The sequence below is a fragment of the Kwoniella botswanensis genome, chromosome 1 (genome assembly GCF_036426115.1).
Source record: "Kwoniella botswanensis chromosome 1, complete sequence".
NCBI classification, from domain to species: domain Eukaryota; kingdom Fungi; phylum Basidiomycota; class Tremellomycetes; order Tremellales; family Cryptococcaceae; genus Kwoniella; species Kwoniella botswanensis.
Window position 1 is genome coordinate 7,618,617 of NC_088599.1, and position 19,264 is coordinate 7,637,880.

The 19,264-nt window shown below is 44.5% G+C and overlaps 7 protein-coding genes across 7 annotated transcripts; 5 read left to right on the forward strand and 2 right to left on the reverse strand.

The window, feature by feature from the left end:
• Nucleotides 1–1,725: 1,725 nt before the first annotated feature.
• On the forward strand, nucleotides 1,726–2,194 carry L199_002877 (uncharacterized protein; the record flags this gene model as incomplete). Its single annotated transcript, XM_064888616.1, has 2 exons — nucleotides 1,726–2,065; nucleotides 2,127–2,194. 2 exons carry the CDS (start codon nucleotides 1,726–1,728, stop codon nucleotides 2,192–2,194), a joined length of 408 nt encoding a protein of 135 aa, XP_064744688.1.
• A 2,889-nt stretch (nucleotides 2,195–5,083) lies between these two features.
• L199_002878 (uncharacterized protein) lies at nucleotides 5,084–6,493 on the reverse strand (the record flags this gene model as incomplete). The annotated part of the gene is made up of 4 exons (XM_064888617.1): nucleotides 5,084–5,205; nucleotides 5,308–5,687; nucleotides 5,829–6,050; nucleotides 6,198–6,493. The coding sequence occupies 4 exons, from the start codon at nucleotides 6,491–6,493 to the stop codon at nucleotides 5,084–5,086; spliced, it is 1,020 nt and encodes a 339-aa protein (XP_064744689.1).
• A 549-nt stretch (nucleotides 6,494–7,042) lies between these two features.
• Nucleotides 7,043–8,322, forward strand: L199_002879 (uncharacterized protein; the record flags this gene model as incomplete). Its single annotated transcript, XM_064888618.1, has 6 exons — nucleotides 7,043–7,160; nucleotides 7,211–7,300; nucleotides 7,363–7,891; nucleotides 7,951–8,018; nucleotides 8,073–8,159; nucleotides 8,228–8,322. 6 exons carry the CDS (start codon nucleotides 7,043–7,045, stop codon nucleotides 8,320–8,322), a joined length of 987 nt encoding a protein of 328 aa, XP_064744690.1.
• A 391-nt stretch (nucleotides 8,323–8,713) lies between these two features.
• L199_002880 (uncharacterized protein) lies at nucleotides 8,714–11,994 on the forward strand (the record flags this gene model as incomplete). Its single annotated transcript, XM_064888619.1, has 6 exons — nucleotides 8,714–10,069; nucleotides 10,133–10,221; nucleotides 10,363–10,771; nucleotides 10,934–11,007; nucleotides 11,164–11,245; nucleotides 11,341–11,994. 6 exons carry the CDS (start codon nucleotides 8,714–8,716, stop codon nucleotides 11,992–11,994), a joined length of 2,664 nt encoding a protein of 887 aa, XP_064744691.1.
• A 610-nt stretch (nucleotides 11,995–12,604) lies between these two features.
• L199_002881 (uncharacterized protein) lies at nucleotides 12,605–13,796 on the reverse strand (the record flags this gene model as incomplete). The annotated part of the gene is made up of 2 exons (XM_064888620.1): nucleotides 12,605–13,009; nucleotides 13,146–13,796. The coding sequence occupies 2 exons, from the start codon at nucleotides 13,794–13,796 to the stop codon at nucleotides 12,605–12,607; spliced, it is 1,056 nt and encodes a 351-aa protein (XP_064744692.1).
• A 606-nt stretch (nucleotides 13,797–14,402) lies between these two features.
• L199_002882 (uncharacterized protein) lies at nucleotides 14,403–17,023 on the forward strand (the record flags this gene model as incomplete). The annotated part of the gene is made up of 7 exons (XM_064888621.1): nucleotides 14,403–14,830; nucleotides 14,910–15,080; nucleotides 15,156–15,316; nucleotides 15,416–15,621; nucleotides 15,698–15,911; nucleotides 15,972–16,165; nucleotides 16,238–17,023. The coding sequence occupies 7 exons, from the start codon at nucleotides 14,403–14,405 to the stop codon at nucleotides 17,021–17,023; spliced, it is 2,160 nt and encodes a 719-aa protein (XP_064744693.1).
• A 500-nt stretch (nucleotides 17,024–17,523) lies between these two features.
• Nucleotides 17,524–18,966, forward strand: L199_002883 (EKC/KEOPS complex subunit BUD32; the record flags this gene model as incomplete). The annotated part of the gene is made up of 6 exons (XM_064888622.1): nucleotides 17,524–17,610; nucleotides 17,739–18,207; nucleotides 18,332–18,462; nucleotides 18,600–18,722; nucleotides 18,790–18,859; nucleotides 18,929–18,966. 6 exons carry the CDS (start codon nucleotides 17,524–17,526, stop codon nucleotides 18,964–18,966), a joined length of 918 nt encoding a protein of 305 aa, XP_064744694.1.
• Nucleotides 18,967–19,264: the final 298 nt, after the last annotated feature.

The following is a 19,264-nucleotide window of genomic DNA, read 5'->3' on the forward strand; positions in this document are numbered from 1 at the left end:
TCGCAATGCAACTTCCTGGTCTCGAACTCATCGCACTTGAGAGCTGTGTGCCCACGAGGTTTCAGGATGAGATCTCCTTTGAGCTACCTCTGCACTGCGTTAGACTATGTTGGAGCGAGAAGATTGTCCTGGCTTCCGTGAAGGCACCTCGAGCTTACTAAGTGGGGTATTTGTTTCACGCACGATAATATAGATATACTCATGTATGTCATTGTCAATACGGCCTGCAAGAATCCCCGCAGATCAATGAACTCACCATTGCTCTGACAATAGGTCTTCCTAATCATCGTCTGATATGTCTGCCACCTATTTGAGAGTATACACCGGACGCAGTCTCAAGGGGTCAAAATTCACAGTGCACCACAGGGAAGATTCTGGAGGCCGGTGGCGACTTGATAGTACTTCCGGGATCAGAGACACTGATGAGGGTTGATATGGCTCAGAGTCTAACGAGGACGATGCACTTGCTGTTCCGTTAGATGCCACACAATTGAAAGAATATTCCAAAGATGAAAGTGGTAGCAATCGGGAAACAAAATATGTCAGAGATCCCAGCACCAAGGCGTTGGCCTGGATAACCCCGGCGAAGCTTGCGAGTTTCCTCTTCCACGGGGGCCAAGTCCAAGCTAGGGCGGAAACAAATTCCGGCTGCGAACTTCACACCTGGGTGGCCCGAAGTATTCCGTCCAGGGTCATCAGCGGTTAGCCACAATGGAAATGGAATGACTGTCTAGGAGGTGACAGGTGACACCATTGGGTCTCTCGAAGACGATGGGTGGCAGATTGTGTTGTCTCGTGACGTTACTGAATAACGCGAGCAATGACTGCCCTGGGATTTCTCATGAGCTGTGGACTGGAAGCGTGTTCAACCCTGGCCAGTGGCTTTTGGTATCGCTAAACAAGGTGATTGATGAAAGGCACTTCGTATACCCACATTCGTAGTCGTCACACTGAAGGGAGAGTATTATTGACAGAAGGGATGCAAAGTGTGATACTATGAAAGTATCGGAATGATGCAGAGGTCCAAACGTCATTTACCTTGCTGCGCGCTTTCTTTTGTAAGAAGGTATCCAATCTGGACGACCGGGTAATTCCTTTTAGCAAATAGAAGGCAGGAGTCAATCAATATAACGTCGCTCTGAGAAGGATTTGCAAGTTTCTCAATGTCTTCTACGACTGCGAAGGGTAACATGATGTAGGTTGGTGATGTGGGTAAAGCTATTCAGGCTAAGCAGCACTGGGGAACTCTGACTGACATCACAAAGGCTCTTAGCTGAAGAACCATCGAGGCTCTATAGAAGTTCTTGAAGCTCCATGATCAATTCATTCAAAAGAAGGCTACTTTAAATTACTAACAGACGATTCCATGAAAAGACCAACACCTTTCATGAAATATGAAGCTGCTCTTAGCAGAGCGCCTCCCTCATCCTTCCACTATGGTATATATTGCGCTAAATAGACACATGATTTGTGCTTGAGCTTGAACACAATATCATCCCCCTCAACGATCCATACAAGATGTTGGAAGCCTATTTCAGGGAATACAAGGGCCCTAATTCTGACGGAAGTGAATTTACACTGGGTCATCGTAAGTACCCTGATGGAACATGGCTACAAGTTTCTTGTTCGAACAGACACTTTTCTGGATCCGCGACCCAAATCAATGGCATGACAATGAGCCGTGATGGAAAATGGACGGTCCCTATCCCACACGAGTCCACCAAGATGACTGAGTACAGCTTAGACCCCAACAACACCGATCTTCTGGATGTTATTGTGGAATACGTACGAGAACGCGGTGGAGTCTGGAGATCGAAAGTGGCACAAGACCCATCATCGGCTGACCTCTCGAATATCACCAGCATTTCTGACAACTCAGAGCCAGGAGGTGCTATCGCGACTCAAAAAGACCTGCAATCCGAGTCAGAAACTGTCTTCGAGCTCATACAGGAAGATGGAAGCCCAGCTGAGCCTCAGGTTGACCTGAGTGCCTCAGTCGACAGTCTCAAGAAAGAAGAATGGCTGATGATTAATGGCCCTTCTCCTGGGGTATTTGAGGCGAAATGTAAGGGGTCTTTCTATTACCGAGTGTCAACCGGAGCTAACGAGAACTGGTCATGTATTAGCGTCCACGAACGGTTTTGGGGAAGGACGATGGTTCAGATTATTCAGTAGAAAATCTGGGACCAAGTAAATACATGGACATGATGCGATCGAGCATCTTTCTTAGGAAGGCTGCAGAATATCCGGGCGGCGTTCGTCTTTAGTGTTCTTCCATCCACAGCATACTCCCAATGGAATGATTATGATGCATGATGCTAAACCGTGATGCTCATCACCAATTTACTAAGTTCGCTGAACAATAGAGTCCCCACTTCACGAGCTCAATACCAATCTGTCTCCTCTTTCACAGGACCTAAAGATCGTAATCGTGCTTCGAGTTTGTATTGTGAATGCTTAATCGCTCTAGTAGGAATATCAGCTGATGGAAGGAAAGATACGATGACATGTATACATACCTCCTTTTAGCCAGCCGTTATCTGTTTCCCATCCGTTGTTCATTATTATGGATATAAGCTCATCTCGCTCCATATCGACCGCCCACGCTCACCCTTCATGCTTTCAAGTATCGGTGCACAATCCGCCACTCGTAAGAATTACGGTACAATTCAATCAGTCAATATAGGTCTTTACTCCGTCCTTGGTCCAATATGTCTGGATACAACACAGAAACAAAGAGTGGTGTCAATCACGGTGGCTCAGCCTGGATCAGAGAGACGATCCGGGATGCTAAGGGGGTTATAATGTCCGTCAAACGATCCAAGAATATCGGGGTACCCGTGATAGCGAGTAAATATTCCAGCAAATTTGGGAACCCACATGACGATAGCAAATTTGACGGCACCTCGGATAATCCTCATTTCACCAGAGACAGCGAAGCAGAGGGGGCACGTAGTTACGAGGATGAATCAAGACCAACAGCATGTGGCCTGTATATCAACGATGTGCAAACAGCTGAGGTCATCGATCCTTTTTGGTGGTCACAGGATGCGCGAAATACACAAGCCACTCCGCCACAGTCTGGTCCATCGAATCAGACACCGAATCTAGGACGGGAAAAGGATACACATGCCGATAAGGGTGAGTAACGCTGGCTATGTGCAGAAATTCCCCAAGCGTTCAGTAGGCTAACCATTATCCCATTATTGTGCTACATCGTGTAAGTTCCTGCCTGACCCATGCTTCTCAAGATAGGGGAATGGAAATTCTTTGCTTTGCGTGGCGATGCCGACCGTGATAGAAGTATGATACAGGTGGCAAATCCAACGGATCCAAGTCCTTTCACAAGGACACCGAGTCGTGGTTCTCCAGATGGCGCCCAGGAAGTCGTCAATCCACACGATGAGCCAATTATCATCAGGGAAGGTCAGTGGCTGAGACTGAGTCCGTAACTCTCACTTTGTTTGCCTTCATTGTCCCTTTCATGAGAAGCCTACTCAGTATGCCCAAATCCTCAGAAAGGCCAGTTTCGTCAGGCGGATATGGATCACATGTATTTGAATAGGTCATGCTGAGTGCCTCGGTGATAGCCTGCCCCAAAGAACGTCAGAGACCGTGTCATCACCCTCCATGTCCTTTCTGAGAAGCCACAACACCCCAGTAATCTCACTGAGTGGGGTTCGGGAAGATGTAAGTGTTCTGATATGTTTCAGACTCTCTGTCCTTTCCCCTGAAGGTCACATACTTCCCGCTTCACAAGGGATGGAAGCTACGCTCGATCAGCTCGGTATACCAGGCTGGATCCTGCACAATACTCTACGCAATGATTCTCCTTATCATGATGACACAGAAGTTATATTCCTAGTCAGAAGCATCCCAAGACAGTCAAGGGGTCAGTAATGCTCCTTTCGAAATCAGATGCTCTTACACGCTCCAAATTTTGTCCGAACACAGATCAGGGCAGGCAGAGAAAATGCGCTTGTGAGAAGTACGATCACACAACTGAAAAGATATAAATAGAGGAGAGGGTAGTCCTGATTCTCAATACAGTAAATCATCTCAACTGATCAAGCATTCACACAAGTATTAAATCGTCTTACCCTCAGTCTCATCATGTCTGAAAATAACCAACCTTCTGACATTCGATCTAACGCTGGCCAAACCACAGGAGGTGGTGGCTCGACTGCTGGAAGTACTGTTGGACGTAAGTAAAATAGTTTGGTGTCTCACTGACACGGAGATCTGGTAATCTGCATTACAGACAATACATCTCAAATGGATTATACTCAGACCGCTTCCCACAGTAAGTCATCTAATAATCAAGGGACGTATACATCTACCGTGCTGACGACCTGACTGTATTGTGACGATCCGTTCGAAAAGGTAATGATAATACCCAAGTCGAAGAGAAGAATGGCTGTTGCAAATCGTGTCTGTGGGTTGGCCTGGATTGCATCACCGGCGATTGTTGTCCGGATGGAGAGCGATTTGGACCTCGATAGATGGTTCTTGCAAGGACTCAGAATGGCTAGTTCTGCCAGAGTATGTATCTACTTTGGTAGGTGATAGCTGGTAGGAGAGGGCAAGGCAGACCTTCGTTTGATCCGCTAGCCATATGATGCATCTGAGAATATGCAACGATGACAACCCACATTGGAGCCATAACTTATACATATTCGTAATCTATTGCATTTTGGATCTGCTTCATCTCGCGCCAAAACAGATTGCTTTACATTTTGAGGCAAGAACCCGTAATTAAAACATGACTTGCTCTGCTGTTACTTACATATATGGACTTTTACGCCCAGGACTCACTCTGAGCACACTGAGGCATACTAAGACATTCAATCGCTCTCCGATCGAAACTAAACTTATGCCTGACTACTGCCGGAAAGCAAGATAATCTGGCAACTTATCATAGTGTGTGAGAGGATTCATGCTTTTATCAATGTGATCATAGACTACAAATACAACTTCCTTGACTACTTACTTCTTACTTGTCACTCTTCATTGGTTCTGCCTTGTTTCTGACATATCGTATCTATGGGCATGTCCTCATGCGAGTGAAACGCACCCAATGACCTTACTCTCCTTGTTTAGCAGCTTGAGCACCTGAGGCGGCATTGGTACCTTGCATGATGACACTGGTACCTTTGGCTGCTGATACAGCTGCTGTACCGAGGTTGGAACCTGTCTGGCCTACGTCTGTATATGACCTATGCCTTAGCACGAGTAAAGCATTCCACATATGTGACTAGGTTTTTGTGAAGGTAAACACAGTAGTGAAAATTCCACATGATAACTCACCTTGAGCGACACCTTCAGCTTCTTTACCGAAATTATGCTCCACAGCTCTATGGGCCGATTGGCTAGCGGCTGATCCAACGGTGATTGCAGCACCCGCAATGCCCTTAGCAGCGATTGTAACTTGTTCCCAACCTTCCTCTGCCAATTTCCTAAATTGCCCTTTATCTTCCTCTTTGACCGGTTCAGAAGATTTTGCTATACTGTCGGGTAATTTCTCACCAACGGATTTAGCAGTTTCGTGGACGTACGATCCAATGTTGTTGGCTCCTACTTCGACGGAATCGGCGAGTCTCGAAGATCCAAGTTCAAGTGCGCTGGCTCGTTCCTTCGTGAGATCGGATGGTGGAGCGGGGTGTTCAGGGTTGGTTCGGGCGACGTGTCTTTGTTGAGAGTGACAATGTCAGCTTGGCAGGTCTATTATTCCGATTGACTAGGATAACTGGAAGATCGTGGTGAAAAGGGATATGAAAAACGAAGATAGGATTGGACAGTATATGATGAACGGGAGGTCGCACACTCACCGATCGGTATAAGCTCCTAACCTCTCGGCCAAAGCCTGTCCAGCAGAGGTGACTGCCCCAGCAATGGTCTCGCCCCATTTTTGGGTATGTTTCGCTACTCCTCCAGTTTCGTACTCATCGTCGACGAACAAGGTGGTTTCGTTCCATACTTTGTTTGACTTCAGGGCTTCTTCGAGTTTGTGAGCGAGGGCTTCAGTAGCCTCCCATTCTCCTTGGTTTGAGCTGCGAGAGAATTATGATCAGCACGAGCGTAAATGTGCGATCTCAGTACCACTCTTCTCGGCAAGCTCTCCTCCCAATGTTGTGAATGATCAGAGCATCTACGACGCTTGTTAATCTGATACATGAGTGATAATCCCGGCCACTTACCTATCCTTGAAACGAAGTTTGACCTGACCGACCGGTTCTCCACCATCCGCGGGGACAGGCGCAAAGATATAGCTTGGATGTTGATCTTTCGCTTGAACCTTTTGTACCGGGCTATTGGGAAGTAAAGGGAACGATGATCCTCCTACGGTCAAGGTGAGAGTTGATGAAGGATGGGAAGGCGGATTGGCAGGGATGACGGTGAGGTTGAGTTCACCGGTCGAGAGTGGTAAAGGGTCGGAGGTAGGGGTGGGGAGGTGGTAAGCTGTGACGTTTGGGATGGTGACGAGGGTTGTCATTGTGTCTGTCTTGTTCTTGTTCGCGTTCGTTGTTTCTGTACACAGGTGACAAGGAAGAGTTGCAAGTCGACAGTGGGTAGTCACGCAAAACAAACCATTGCAAGAGCAGACGAAAGCACAGACGTTCGCGTGGAGATTTCGATCCTCGTCGCAATCGGTCGGCTACGTCATATTCACTTTCACCGGGTATATCATGTTCCTAATCAGCATTACAAACTTTTGTAATGTATGAGTATCTTCACCACAGGGCTTTGCTCGGTGATTAGGGAGATCTTGGTATGCGGCGGTCCAAGCTACAGGCACCGCTAGTCACCGGAAAATCAGGATCAGTGATCAATGATGAAAATCAGAACTTCGTACTCAGCAGGATACGTTCCCGTATAAATAGCCAGATGCTCTTCAAATCGGTGTGAAACTCGTTCTCTCCCACCACCAACTCACCTTATGTCTACTTTAGCTAGATCATTGAGAAACAATCGACCATCCGCCTCTTTGTTCAGATCCATACCTCGCCAATTCCCACCAATTCAACCCAGACAATTTCATAAGATGAGTCCCGCACAGAAAGATATCACCTCTTGGGCAGACAAGTCGGGATCATTCAAGCGACAAACCAGTTCTTTCAGAGATATCATCGAGCCTAATGGCAAATATGCTCCTGAGAAAGGTAAGTTGTCATGATCTCGAGCTAGGCAGAATCTGATGGAATTGTGTTAGGGCGATACCACCTCTATGTCAGTTTGGCATGTCCCTGGGCTCACAGGGCATTGATCGTAAGGAAGTTAAAGGGCCTCGAGGAGTTCATCGGTATGTCAGCTATATACCCCACTTCCAAGCATAAGTTGATTATATTCATTCTGCATTGATAGACGTATCCGTGGTCCACCCTCACATGTTAGAGAAAGGCTGGCACTTTGCCAAAACATCTTCCAACCCTGCTCCCCAATCTGAACATTCCGACGATACCTTCCCAGCTGCAACCGAAGACCACTTATTTGGGTTCTCACATTTGCGTGAACTGTATTTCAAGGCTCAACCAGATTACGACGCGAGGTTTACCGTACCTGTCGTATGGGACAAGAAAACCAATTCGCTCGTGAATAACGAATCTTCCGAAATCATCAGATTCCTCAATACAGCTTTCAACGAACAACTTTCGGGTCAGCAGAAAGAATTGGATTTGTACCCTCAAGAATTGAGGAAGGAAATTGACGAACTGAACGAATGGGTGTATAACGATGTGAACAACGGGGTGTATAAATCGGGTTTTGCGACTACCCAACAAGCCTATGAGGATGCTGTCAAACCGCTTGCTAAAAGCTTACAACGTCTAGAGGACATTTTGAGCGATGGAAGAGAGTTCCTGATTGGTGGAAGGTTGACAGAAGCTGATGTCAGGTAGGCAGTCACGCTTTCCATCAAATACGTGTGTAAAGCTAACGAATCGTGTTTGGTAGACTTTACACTACCATTGTCAGATATGATCCTGTATACTATGTTCACTTCAAGTGTAACTTCGGACTGAGTAAGTAGAGCCGTTCAATCTCATTTAAGGTAGTCACTGACGGGCATCACATAGTCCGACACGATTACCCACACTTGCACAAATGGCTTCAACGACTATACTGGAATAACCCAGCTTTCAAGGATACTACCAATTTCGAACGTAAGTTCAGCTAATGTAGGAGCCGTGTGATTGATGAATCGGATAGCTGACGGTAAATCTGACCGTAGACATCAAGGAACACTACTACTATTCTCACAAACATATCAACCCCAATAGGATCGTGCCGTACGGTCCTAATGTCGATATTGAGCCTCTGAAATGATCGATAAACTCCAAGAAGCGTTCTCGAGTACGTAACCCATCAATGATGGTCTGGAATATGTGATCACAATATCGGTTGGAAAAAGAGATCTTATTTTTAGTAAGTAAACCTAAAGTATAATTAGGTATCCGATCATCTCATTGTATGTAAAGGATAGTAAGATCGAGGAGCCTACTAATGATCCGTTTGACAATATTGATTTTAACGTGACTAACCTTTGTTCTGACCATCCTTTGTGTTTTCCGCTTGGAATGACACGGGATACTATCAATTACCCTCCCATCGATCACTGACTTGTTGACACCTCATGATCTTATATGACCTAATATGACTTTCGATACTTTACAATAAACCAATTAAGGTGGTCATCCAGATATCAACATCGCTTGCAATGCCTCGCTCACCAATATCGCCCATCTCGACTGCATATACCACTTCCACCAACTTATCTCCCCCGTTCACCTACTCTACCACTCGACCACCCACCTCATTCTCCGAGTTGTCCACCAGGAATCGCAGCAATACGAATTCAAGCTCTTCCAGGTCAAGATCATATAGTACCAATAATGGTCCAAGTGGAAGTGGATATACCAGATCTCCATATGCACCGCCAGAAACGCCTCTACCTCCTTTTGCCACACCTTCAGCCGGGAAGAATTCATTTGACGATGATTGTGAGACTGCCAGTGAGCTATATCATAGATCGGATTGGTTATCCACTGTTAATGGTGGAGGTGCAGATGATGCAGCGACAAGGTCAAGATTTTCGAGCTCAAGGAAATATTCAAGAACATCTTATAAACCTTCTTCAAGACCTTTGAATTCCCTTCCTCCAGATACACCCCTCCAACATGGTTCAGAAGGATTGACAAGTTCGGATTCGAATACCCATCTTACACCTTATCCATATACTGCCAAAACCACTGCTAAGGTGCAATTTGCAGATGAGCAGAGTCATGTGATTGACTCCCCTGGTGAGTTGACCCCTACCCCTGGATCGAATAAGGATAAGAATGGATCTTTACCGGCCACTTCTAATGCTACTGTCGGAGCTATTGGAAACGAGAGAAAAGGACGGAAAGGAAAGAACAATACACAATCGACATTGCCTTCCGCACTGAGTTTATCGCATCTTACGCCATATCAACCGAAGCAAGCTATTCCGGCGCCTCAGCTGCACAAAGAGGGAGTGAGATCCATAGGTGACTGGAATACTTCTTCGCCTGATATACCAGGTTCTGAAAACTTCTTATCGCCAATACGAGATATCGATCCATCCTCACATCCTGATCTACATCATTCAGAGGATGTTGGAGCGGTCCAACAGGAGATGCATCAACGTGTACCATACTCCAAAAGTGTTACTCCGGACATACATAAACAGCAAACTCGTTTGATTGGTCCTAAAGATCAAAATAAATTAGGTAGGATGTCAGTCGCCCCTGCTAGATATACATTACCACCTCAGAGGAAATCAAGGTTGGATACTGGATTACCCGATCTATCTACTCATCCCGACTCCACTAATTCTCCTCCGAAATCTACTAAGTCACCCTCACTTTCAAGTATCCGTCAACCTACCTCCATCTTGCGTCATCCTCAACACAATCCCTTAGTGAAGTTCTACATGACCTATCGGCCATTTATCTCACCAATCTTATCCCTCATCTGCGCATTAGTCCTAACAGTAACGCACTCTATCAACTCTGATTCTCCCATTGGTAATTTTATCTTGGTCGATAAAGAGGTATTTGACATTTCCCGTGCCGGGGGTACGGACGTGGCATGAGGTGCATGGGGTTGGTGTCAGATTAAGACTGGTGGGATGGACCCACAGTGTCAGGGTTATAGTTTTAGGGATTTTGGGAATGACATTTTGACATTCACGATTCCTGGAAAGTGAGTCTGGCCAATGATGCTTTGGCTCTGAAGTACACAGGAAATTTTCGTGCATATACACCGACTCATCCTCGTTCGAAACTCCAGATGTTTACTTACTCACTGTAGCCACAAACTGATCCACCCTTTCGTATCAAATAGCTCATCACTCGATGATCTCTCGTCGTTACTCACCGCACTAACAGTTTTAACATGGCTATTGGCGACCTATCAAACTGTCACTGGTTTTCTCCATTTCTATCTGTTCTTCGCACTCTCGATCCCTTTCAATCATTTGGTAGGATGTAGTCTCCCTCCTAACCCTTCTAACAACAAAATTGAAGCCAAAGACAGGACAACGAATAAGAAGAAGAAGAACAGTTCCACTAGTTCTAGTTCCAGTTGTGACTCGGAGAAAGACCGGATTGTAACTGAGGTGGACCTTAGAGTGAAATGCGAGAGATTCCCATACGAGAGTTATCTATGGGTCTGGTGGGCTTGGTGGGGTCATCGAAGGAGTCCGATAGGTTGGGGATTCGCGAATATCGTTGGTGTATTGGGGATCACTACGGTGAGTGCTATACACCACGACGTTCCGTGTGGATCCTAATGTGTGAAACTTAATGTGTGGATGAACGATTGGGAGATAGTCTTGGGATGATATTGGACGGTGGATTTGATTATTTTTGAGAATATACTAATTAATGACTTGGATCGGATCGGTTATTGTCAGTTTGCGTTGACTTATAAATTCAAAAATGATATAATAAACGCTACTGGATCTGACTCGTCAAAAGTTAAATTTGAGTAAGTCCAATGGTTCGTTGTACTTCTGAAGTCTTCGATATTTTATCTATTCGCTCTGAAATGTCTGTCAACTGCCCTTCATCGAGACCAACGCGAAGAATCAATTGCTAATGAGAAATTACTTTGAATAACGAATCTTTTTTGTTCGCTTTTCAGTCACGGTGCATACATGCCACTTATGACCGTATTGTTCACCTTGGACACCTTCATACTATCTTTCAAGTATTTCTGGAATTTCGTGAGTGGTCTCATTACAAATCCAGGGCGACCTTAAACAAGATGAGTACTGAATTTTATGCACTGACTATGATGATTCGCCAATTGCAACATCAGAAATGGAATTTCTACAACTTACTCAATCCACCGTCTCCTTCCCCTCGGGTACTCCTGCTCCCAGCATCGGAGAACACAGTATTACAACATCATCGGAAAACAGGTATTCAATCTTTCTTCGCTCCCATCTCAGCGGTTCGTCCCGCCACAACGAAGGAAAGAACTGTCGATACTTACCTTGATCCCACCACTACGCGCGAAGTGGGTTTGAATTTGGACGAAGAGACTATCCGGTGGCTTAGGGCTTATCCATCCGACGAAGAATTACTTCCCCTGATAGCCGATTTGAGAAAAGGCAAATACCACTCACATCATCATTTCTTGTTATCGGATATAGGATTATTATATCTCCGTCCTCCCCCCGGAGAACATGAGGAAGAAAGTGCTTTGCTGGTCCCTCCTGGAGGTGTTATACGATTAGAGCTGTTGCAGGATGCTCATTTGGATTGTTATCCGCACGAAGGAGGACCACTCAACGATCGAGGACTGGAAGCTCACAATGGATTGGAAATCATGATTCAATCGTTGAATCAGAATTTCTGGTGGAACGGTATGGAAATTGATTGTAAGGAATTTATAGAGAATTGTCAATTCTGTTTTGAGAGGTTGAGAGAGGAGAATGGGAGATTGAATAAGGTTTATCAGATGAATTAGCTGTAATGGGATCGATAATGACCTTTGCGTGATCGGGTTGTAGACTCCCAGAGGGATTGAGTGAAAAGAAATTGCAGAGAGGATATAATGGAGGTCCTTATAGACCTGGGATCTATATACCTGTAATCATGATCAAGACGATACTACAAAATATATACATGACCAAATGACAGATCTTCTACAATGATAAGGATCTACGGATCTCTAAGAATTCTACAATTGACTATCGCATTTAGCTATACTGGTTGATGTTGTATATGGTCGTTGAATCGTTACAATCAAAGATAAGATACAATGTGAAAAAGAACAGGAAGGATGGGAAGAGAATGGGAATACGATGGGATTGAATCACCGTAATTTGATTGATTTGAATGCGAGAAAATGATGAAATATGCCAAAATAATGAGGACGAATTCCGTCCATGATGTTACCAAAGGTCAAAGCGTTGTTTTCCGGATCATGCTTTGATTTTTGGAGTCGAGAATGTCTCCTTCTCATTCCGCCTGGTACTATCTTCTACCAAATAATCACCCTAAACTTATAATTCATAGCCCCAGCGGGGGAGTTCTATCCTTTCTGATGATCTCTGACGTTATATCCCTCCTATCGCTCATCCCCATCTCCTCTGCCTGACGACCGCCAACTCCCCTAAAAGCCTATTCGTCTCTTCGTATCTCTTTCTCACCACCTCATCCTCTATCTCTCGCAGATGATGAGGATCAGCGTTGTCCGTATCTAGGACTTCCATATCTTCATCGCCATCATGTGCGTGAGAGGGCGAATGAAGCTCAACAGACGGATGATGTGAGTGGAAAGGGGATGAATCAGGATAGGAAGGTTGACTTCGGTATGAAGGATGAGGAGAGACGAGGGTTGGCTCATTGATGTATGTGGAAGTGCTGGACGTGGAGTCTGTACTCTGTAGAGGTGTATGAGAGGGATGTGGATGTGGATGTTGATGAGGCGTTGGGATGGGGTGTTGTGATTGAGATTGCGATTGGATCTTGGCGAGGTGCTAAATACCATTGACACTAGATCAGCCTCAAATTTCATCGTATATAGAAAATTTTCAAGTAAGATTGAATGGTATCCAGGAGTTGAGTATGACCAATCTAAACATGATAGGTAATAAGCGTTGCTCAGTGACTCACCAAATTACGCAACAACCAATTTTGTTTCTGATACGCTTCGCCCCACTGTCTCTTCATCTCATCTTCATCCATAATTTCCATCTCTCCTTCTTCCCCGTCTTCCTCCGTTACTACCATCGCATACTGTTCCCCACTAGAGGCCGAATGTACGTTGGTGGGCGTTTGCCACAAGATTTCTTCGTCTTTCGCTCTGAACGGTGAACTTGAAGGGTATACATTCCTAATTGGGGAAGAAGACATTAGGGGATCAGGCTGTGAATGGTAATTCCTTTGATTGGGTGTCATAGCATGATTGTGGAATGTAGGTGGTGGAGTAGGTTGTGAAGCAGAAGCAGAAGGAGCATTCTGCTTTTCCCATTGTTTCGTTCGTCGTCTTTCTACACCTTTCATCGACCTCTTCAAAGCCGAAGTGCTACTTTCCGCATGTGGTTGTTCAGCGTTATCCTCTGTGGGGTGTAGATTGAAGTAGTCATGGCTTTGATTGTGTTGATGATATTGATGATGGTCGTTGGGACTTGAGAATGACAGTTCATCCCTTCTCCTCCGTTTCAGCAGTACGTCCAATGGTGAGGTCAGGTCGGGCGATGAAAGTTGAAGGGGAGGAGGCGAAGGTGATCGAGGTCGTTTGTGCCTCTGGGGCGGAGCTAGCATATTGTCTTTGGGTGGTATGTTGGAGGGTTAAATTAAGAAGGTTGGATCAAGGATGAAGGAGGATAGTCGATGACTAAGCTCTTAGATGAAACCTGAGCTTGGACACCAATGTAGACACTCTAGACTAACAGAAATGACCGTGGCTGATGAAAGCGTTGCTTGAAAGTTGAATTACGCTATGTTAACCATCGTATCCGTTGAGCCTTCTCGTCAAGAGTTGTAACCAGCTGGAATGAAAGCAAATATGGTTAGGAATGCGTGGTGTCTCTATGATCTATGTCTCTGGTGTTCGTTCTTTCTTATCTTCTTATAACTTGAGCAGGAATGAAGCCAGCTTCAAGTCATCTTGGTAACCAAAACACAAAAGCACCTTCGAAAGGAAGTAGGAAGTAGGTCACCACGTGGGAGGCCAACAGGGAATGACGTGTGTCTGGATGGTATTTACGTAATCATCCATCCTGTCACTCGAAAAGTTGATCGATTGTCCTCCACCACTCGCACTACGAAGATGAAATCAAAACCATCGTGAATTCATGGTATGCTTCATTGCACTCACCCACTTTTACATCTTGTATTCAGCATTGTCCCCTCATCCAATACTCCACGATGGCCCAGCCACAACCAACGGATTTCTCTGAAGGAGCGGATTTCATATCTTTCGGTCTATCCCCTCCTCCCGAAGCTGGTCCTTCCACCTCGAAAACAGGACTAGCGTCTTTACATCCTAACCCGGTTACAAATACGGAGAATAGTACCAGCAGTAGTAGTAGGAAAGGGAAAAGAAAAGCATCAGACGCGGGATCTACCATAACACAACAGCAAGATACCGGAAAAGATAAAGACAAGAAGTCGTCCAAAAAGCAGAAGAAAGGCAAACGAGATAGAGAAAGGGACAAGGACAAGGATAAGCAAAAAGCAAAAGAGAAAGATGAGACTGGACCGAGAAATTTGAAAGAGGAGAGAAAAGCGAACGAAAGACATGCACCATGGTGTGATTTAGTAGATTGGGAGAAGTGCAGAGATCCATCTGAAATGTGAGCCTCGATATTTCAGCTACTAGTGTAGCCTTCATCATCGATGTGGGACTGGGAAGCTGACGAGGGTTTGAGATAGGTTGAATGAAGAGATCAACGCGTTTTATAAATACGTTTCGCCAACCAAAGAAGAGTTTGAAGTTAGGCTATTCATGATCGAATTGATTAGTAGGAGCATACTGAAACTTTGGCCTGATGCTGAAGTGACACCTTTTGGAAGTTGGCAGACGCAGCTGTATCTACCGCAGGGGTGAGTTGACCGCATCTTGTCAGTCGTTGCTTATAAGTATGTACCACACTAATCTGAATTGCCCGTTGCTCACAGCGACATCGATCTGGTGGTTACGAACAAACACTTCTCCGAATCTAACAAAGCTAGATTACTAGCTGATATGGCTAGAGCGATGAGGATGGCTAGAATAACGGACGAGGTGGCTATAATATCAAGAGCCAGGGTACCTATTATTAAGTTTATAACTAATGAAGGTATGTTCATGACCGAGTCTACATCATCTCTCGCTCATCCTCTCAATGCGCTGTTTGTCAAAAGCTCGTAAATCTGATATCCTTGTCATTCTTTCCTAGGCAAATTAAACGTCGATATATCATTGAATCAAGTAAACGGCATATCAGCCAGTAAAATCATCAATCGGTATCTTGATTCTCTACCTGGATCAAGACAGTTGATATTGGTAGTGAAATCTTTCCTGAGTCAACGATCGATGAATGAGGTATACACTGGAGGGTTGGGGAGTTATGCGGTTATTTGTCTTGTCATCAGTTTCTTACAGGTATGTAGGGCTTCTTTCACCTGTTCTTTTTCTTTACTTTGAGAGATGACAGCTGATGACGCTCTGGTGTTTGCAGGTACATCCGAAATTGCGCAAATCAGAATTAGATCCAGAAGAGAACCTAGGTACACTCCTAATTGAATTTTTCGAATTATATGGACGTAATTTCAACTATCAAGATGTAGGGTTATCGATACGTAAAGGTGGTTATTATTATTTGAAATCATCTAGAGGATGGTTACGACCTAATCAGAGTTTTTTGTTGAGCATCGAAGATCCACAAGATAGAGGTGAGCAAGATATCCCATGTATAGCTGTATAACGCTCATGGGCTAATCTGTCTTGTACAGATAACGATATCTCGGGTGGATCGTTTGGGATCAGGCAGGTAAAGAACACTCTTGCCGGAGCGTATGAATTACTCCTCATGAGGTTGTTTGAGAGAGCCGATGAGATGAGTGGGAGGACATCGGGTAGAAGGAAAGATGAGATTGATCCAGATAAGATGAGTACATTGAGTGGCGTGATGGGCATAACCAAGGAGGTGGGTCGATCGTACCTGTTCATATGGGGTCAAGTTAAAGTAGCTGATTTACTTTCTCAACGGATGTTCCAGACACTCAAACAACGTACAGCTTTACAGCAATTGCATCAAAGTGGGAAACTCCAAAAACTGTTATCTATACCTATGGGCGCCAATCCAGAACAATACGTTATCAACTATCGACCACCTCCCATATTATTTACCCCTCGATCGAAAGATCGTTCAAAAGCCTCATCTCGCAATACATCTGTATCCGTACCGAAAGATCGAAATACGAATGGTGGAGTAGGAGCGATTATCGTGGATGATGATGAAGTATCTGAACCTGATATCAACGATTCATCATATGAATTTGAAGATTCTTCCTACGAAGAGGAAGATGAAGACGGGGAGATTGGACCAGATGACACTTTCGCTATGCTGAAACCTGACAAACAAGATAAGTACGATCTCAGAGCTAAAGCGGCTGCTGTGGAAGCTAGATATGGAGGTTCAAGTGATGTTTCGGAAGATGATATTGAGATTTTGGATTCACCACCTGAAGAATCGAGGTATAGTATATCCAAAAATAGCAAAAATAAGAACAAATCGACGAATCAGACGAATAACAGTAAGAAGAATAAGAAGAACAATGAAGATAAAGATCAACTCGATGCAATCTCAAGCGATAGTGACAGTGATAGTGATACCGACAGTTCGGTTCAGTATGTCGAACCTCCCCCTCCTCAACTTAAGAAGGGAAACGCTAGTGGTGGGAAAGAAAGAAGAGCGTTCTGGGCTTCAAAAGGTGGATTAGGAAGGGGTGGAGGGGATGATGATGATTTTGAGAATGATGCGGATTACATCGGATTGGATTAGATTCGACAGCGGAGGAGAAAAGCGTTGAAAGATCAGTCGGACTTGAACGAGGGAGATGTATCGAAGGAAGACATCCTGTTGACGAGAAAATGATGATCTGTATGTTATGTTCATAATTCGTCGATGGCAATTCATCGGTAACCTGAATATAATTGGTACTCGACCAGTGCATAAATCTATGACTATTGATCTCTATCATTATATATCGTTATGATACATCTTTATGTATCTGTTGTGCATGTCCAATATTGGTCCTCGATTTCAACCGTTATTTTCTCTTACGACTGCATATGCATACACACAAGGGAGAACAAGAACGGTCATCCAAGACGACGGGTAGATTGTTTTCGAGATAATTTCACGAGCTGAACTTTTGAATTTGGTGGAGGTTGATCAACATCAAAACAGCAAACTGATCAACAGCTCAACAAGTCAAGAGTCGACTTTTTCTTCATTGTCTTCACCTATCTCGTCTCGTTCGTACTCAAGATCTAGCAGCAATGTCAACCCCCACTTCTTCATATTCTTACTCGCCCTCAACGTATTATCTAGAAAGAGGAGAACTCATAAAACAAGGTGCAGAAGCGGTAAGTCGTACCTCAACCTCTTCACTATCGTCTCAACAAATACTGTAAACATGACGAGTCTCAATTTCTCTCCTGCGTATAACAAGTCTTGTAAGGTTCATACTGACCTATTCTAATGATTGTTGTAGAAAGTCTTTGCTCTATCTTCTCTCTTCCCTCCTCCAAAGATATACAACCCATCCTCCGCTTCGTGTTCCTCTTCTTCCTCAACCTCATCTTCATCAGGGGTAATAATCAAGTACCGTTTCCCCAAACAATATCGACACCCTTCCCTCGACGCTTCCCTGACAGCCTCGAGATTGACATTCGAAGCTCGTTCCCTAGCTAGAGCAGCGAAATACGGAGTGACAGTCCCGAGGGTATTGTGGGTTGATGAAAAGGGGGGATGTATAGGTCTGGAGAAAGTGGAGGGATGGAGTGTCAGGGAGGTGCTTGGTGGTGGAGCTGAGGGAGAGATGGAGTATCAGGATGAAGAAGAGATCGAACTGGATATTAACACCAATGATGATGAGAGAGATGTAGATGTTCAGGGGGAGGGGGAGGTTGAAGAAGGGAATGAAGGATGGGATAAGTTGAGGGAATTGGGAGTAGGACGAGGTAAGTCAATAATCTCACTCTCTCAACTGTCACATTTGTCTAAGGTCTAATCTTTCATGACGAATACATTGAACAAGACATGGATATGGATAAAAGCTGATACACCTTCGTGGGTTCCCCTTAGACCACCTGATGCGATCGATAGGCTCAGCATTAGCTAAATTACATCTAACAACTATCATTCACGGTGATTTGACTACATCAAATATGATGATTAGGTTGACTCCAGATAACAAATCACAGCCTTATGAGATTGTACGTTTGAACCTCATCCTATATTGCCAATATCAAACAGAACTGGACAGGATTGATTCACCCAATCAAACATTCGTTCATATTCTCCAGGAAATGGGAAAAAAATTCATATACTGACTCCCGCCCACTCATCTTAGGTATTGATAGATTTTGGATTATCGTCAACTGCTCAATTCCCAGAGAATTACGCTGTGGATCTATATGTGTTGGAACGAGCGTTCGCTTCTACCCATCCGAAATCTGAGAAATTGTATGCTGGTGTAAGTGTAATCCCACTCTTCGTCTTGGGTCAATACTTCAACTGATGACCTGATATCACGATGATAGGTGCTTGAAGCTTATGCCAAAGGATTGGGAGAGAAGAAATGGAAACCCATAGAAACAAAGTTGAAAGAGGGTGAGCATGACTTTGCGAGATACCATGATTTAGAGTTTGGCTGACTGATCATACTGGTTAATCGCTCAGTGCGGAAGAGAGGAAGGAAGAGAGATATGACCGGATGATACTGTACAGCTTGCTCGTACTCCCCATACCTGCATCTACAGGATAATAACTTGATACGAGGATGCATTCACATGATTTGTATGACTGATAATATATATATATCTACAATTTTCTTGTCACTCACTAACAAAAATCGCCAAAATGCGAATTACCTTGGGAGGTACCGCCAAAGAAGAAATACTAATGTTCAATGTCGCAGAAGAAGGAAAGAATGGAGACCAACTAATCAGGATTTCAATGAATGACGTTTTTATGATACTATTCTCTTTTCTCTCAAATGGTATATATGGTGAACCT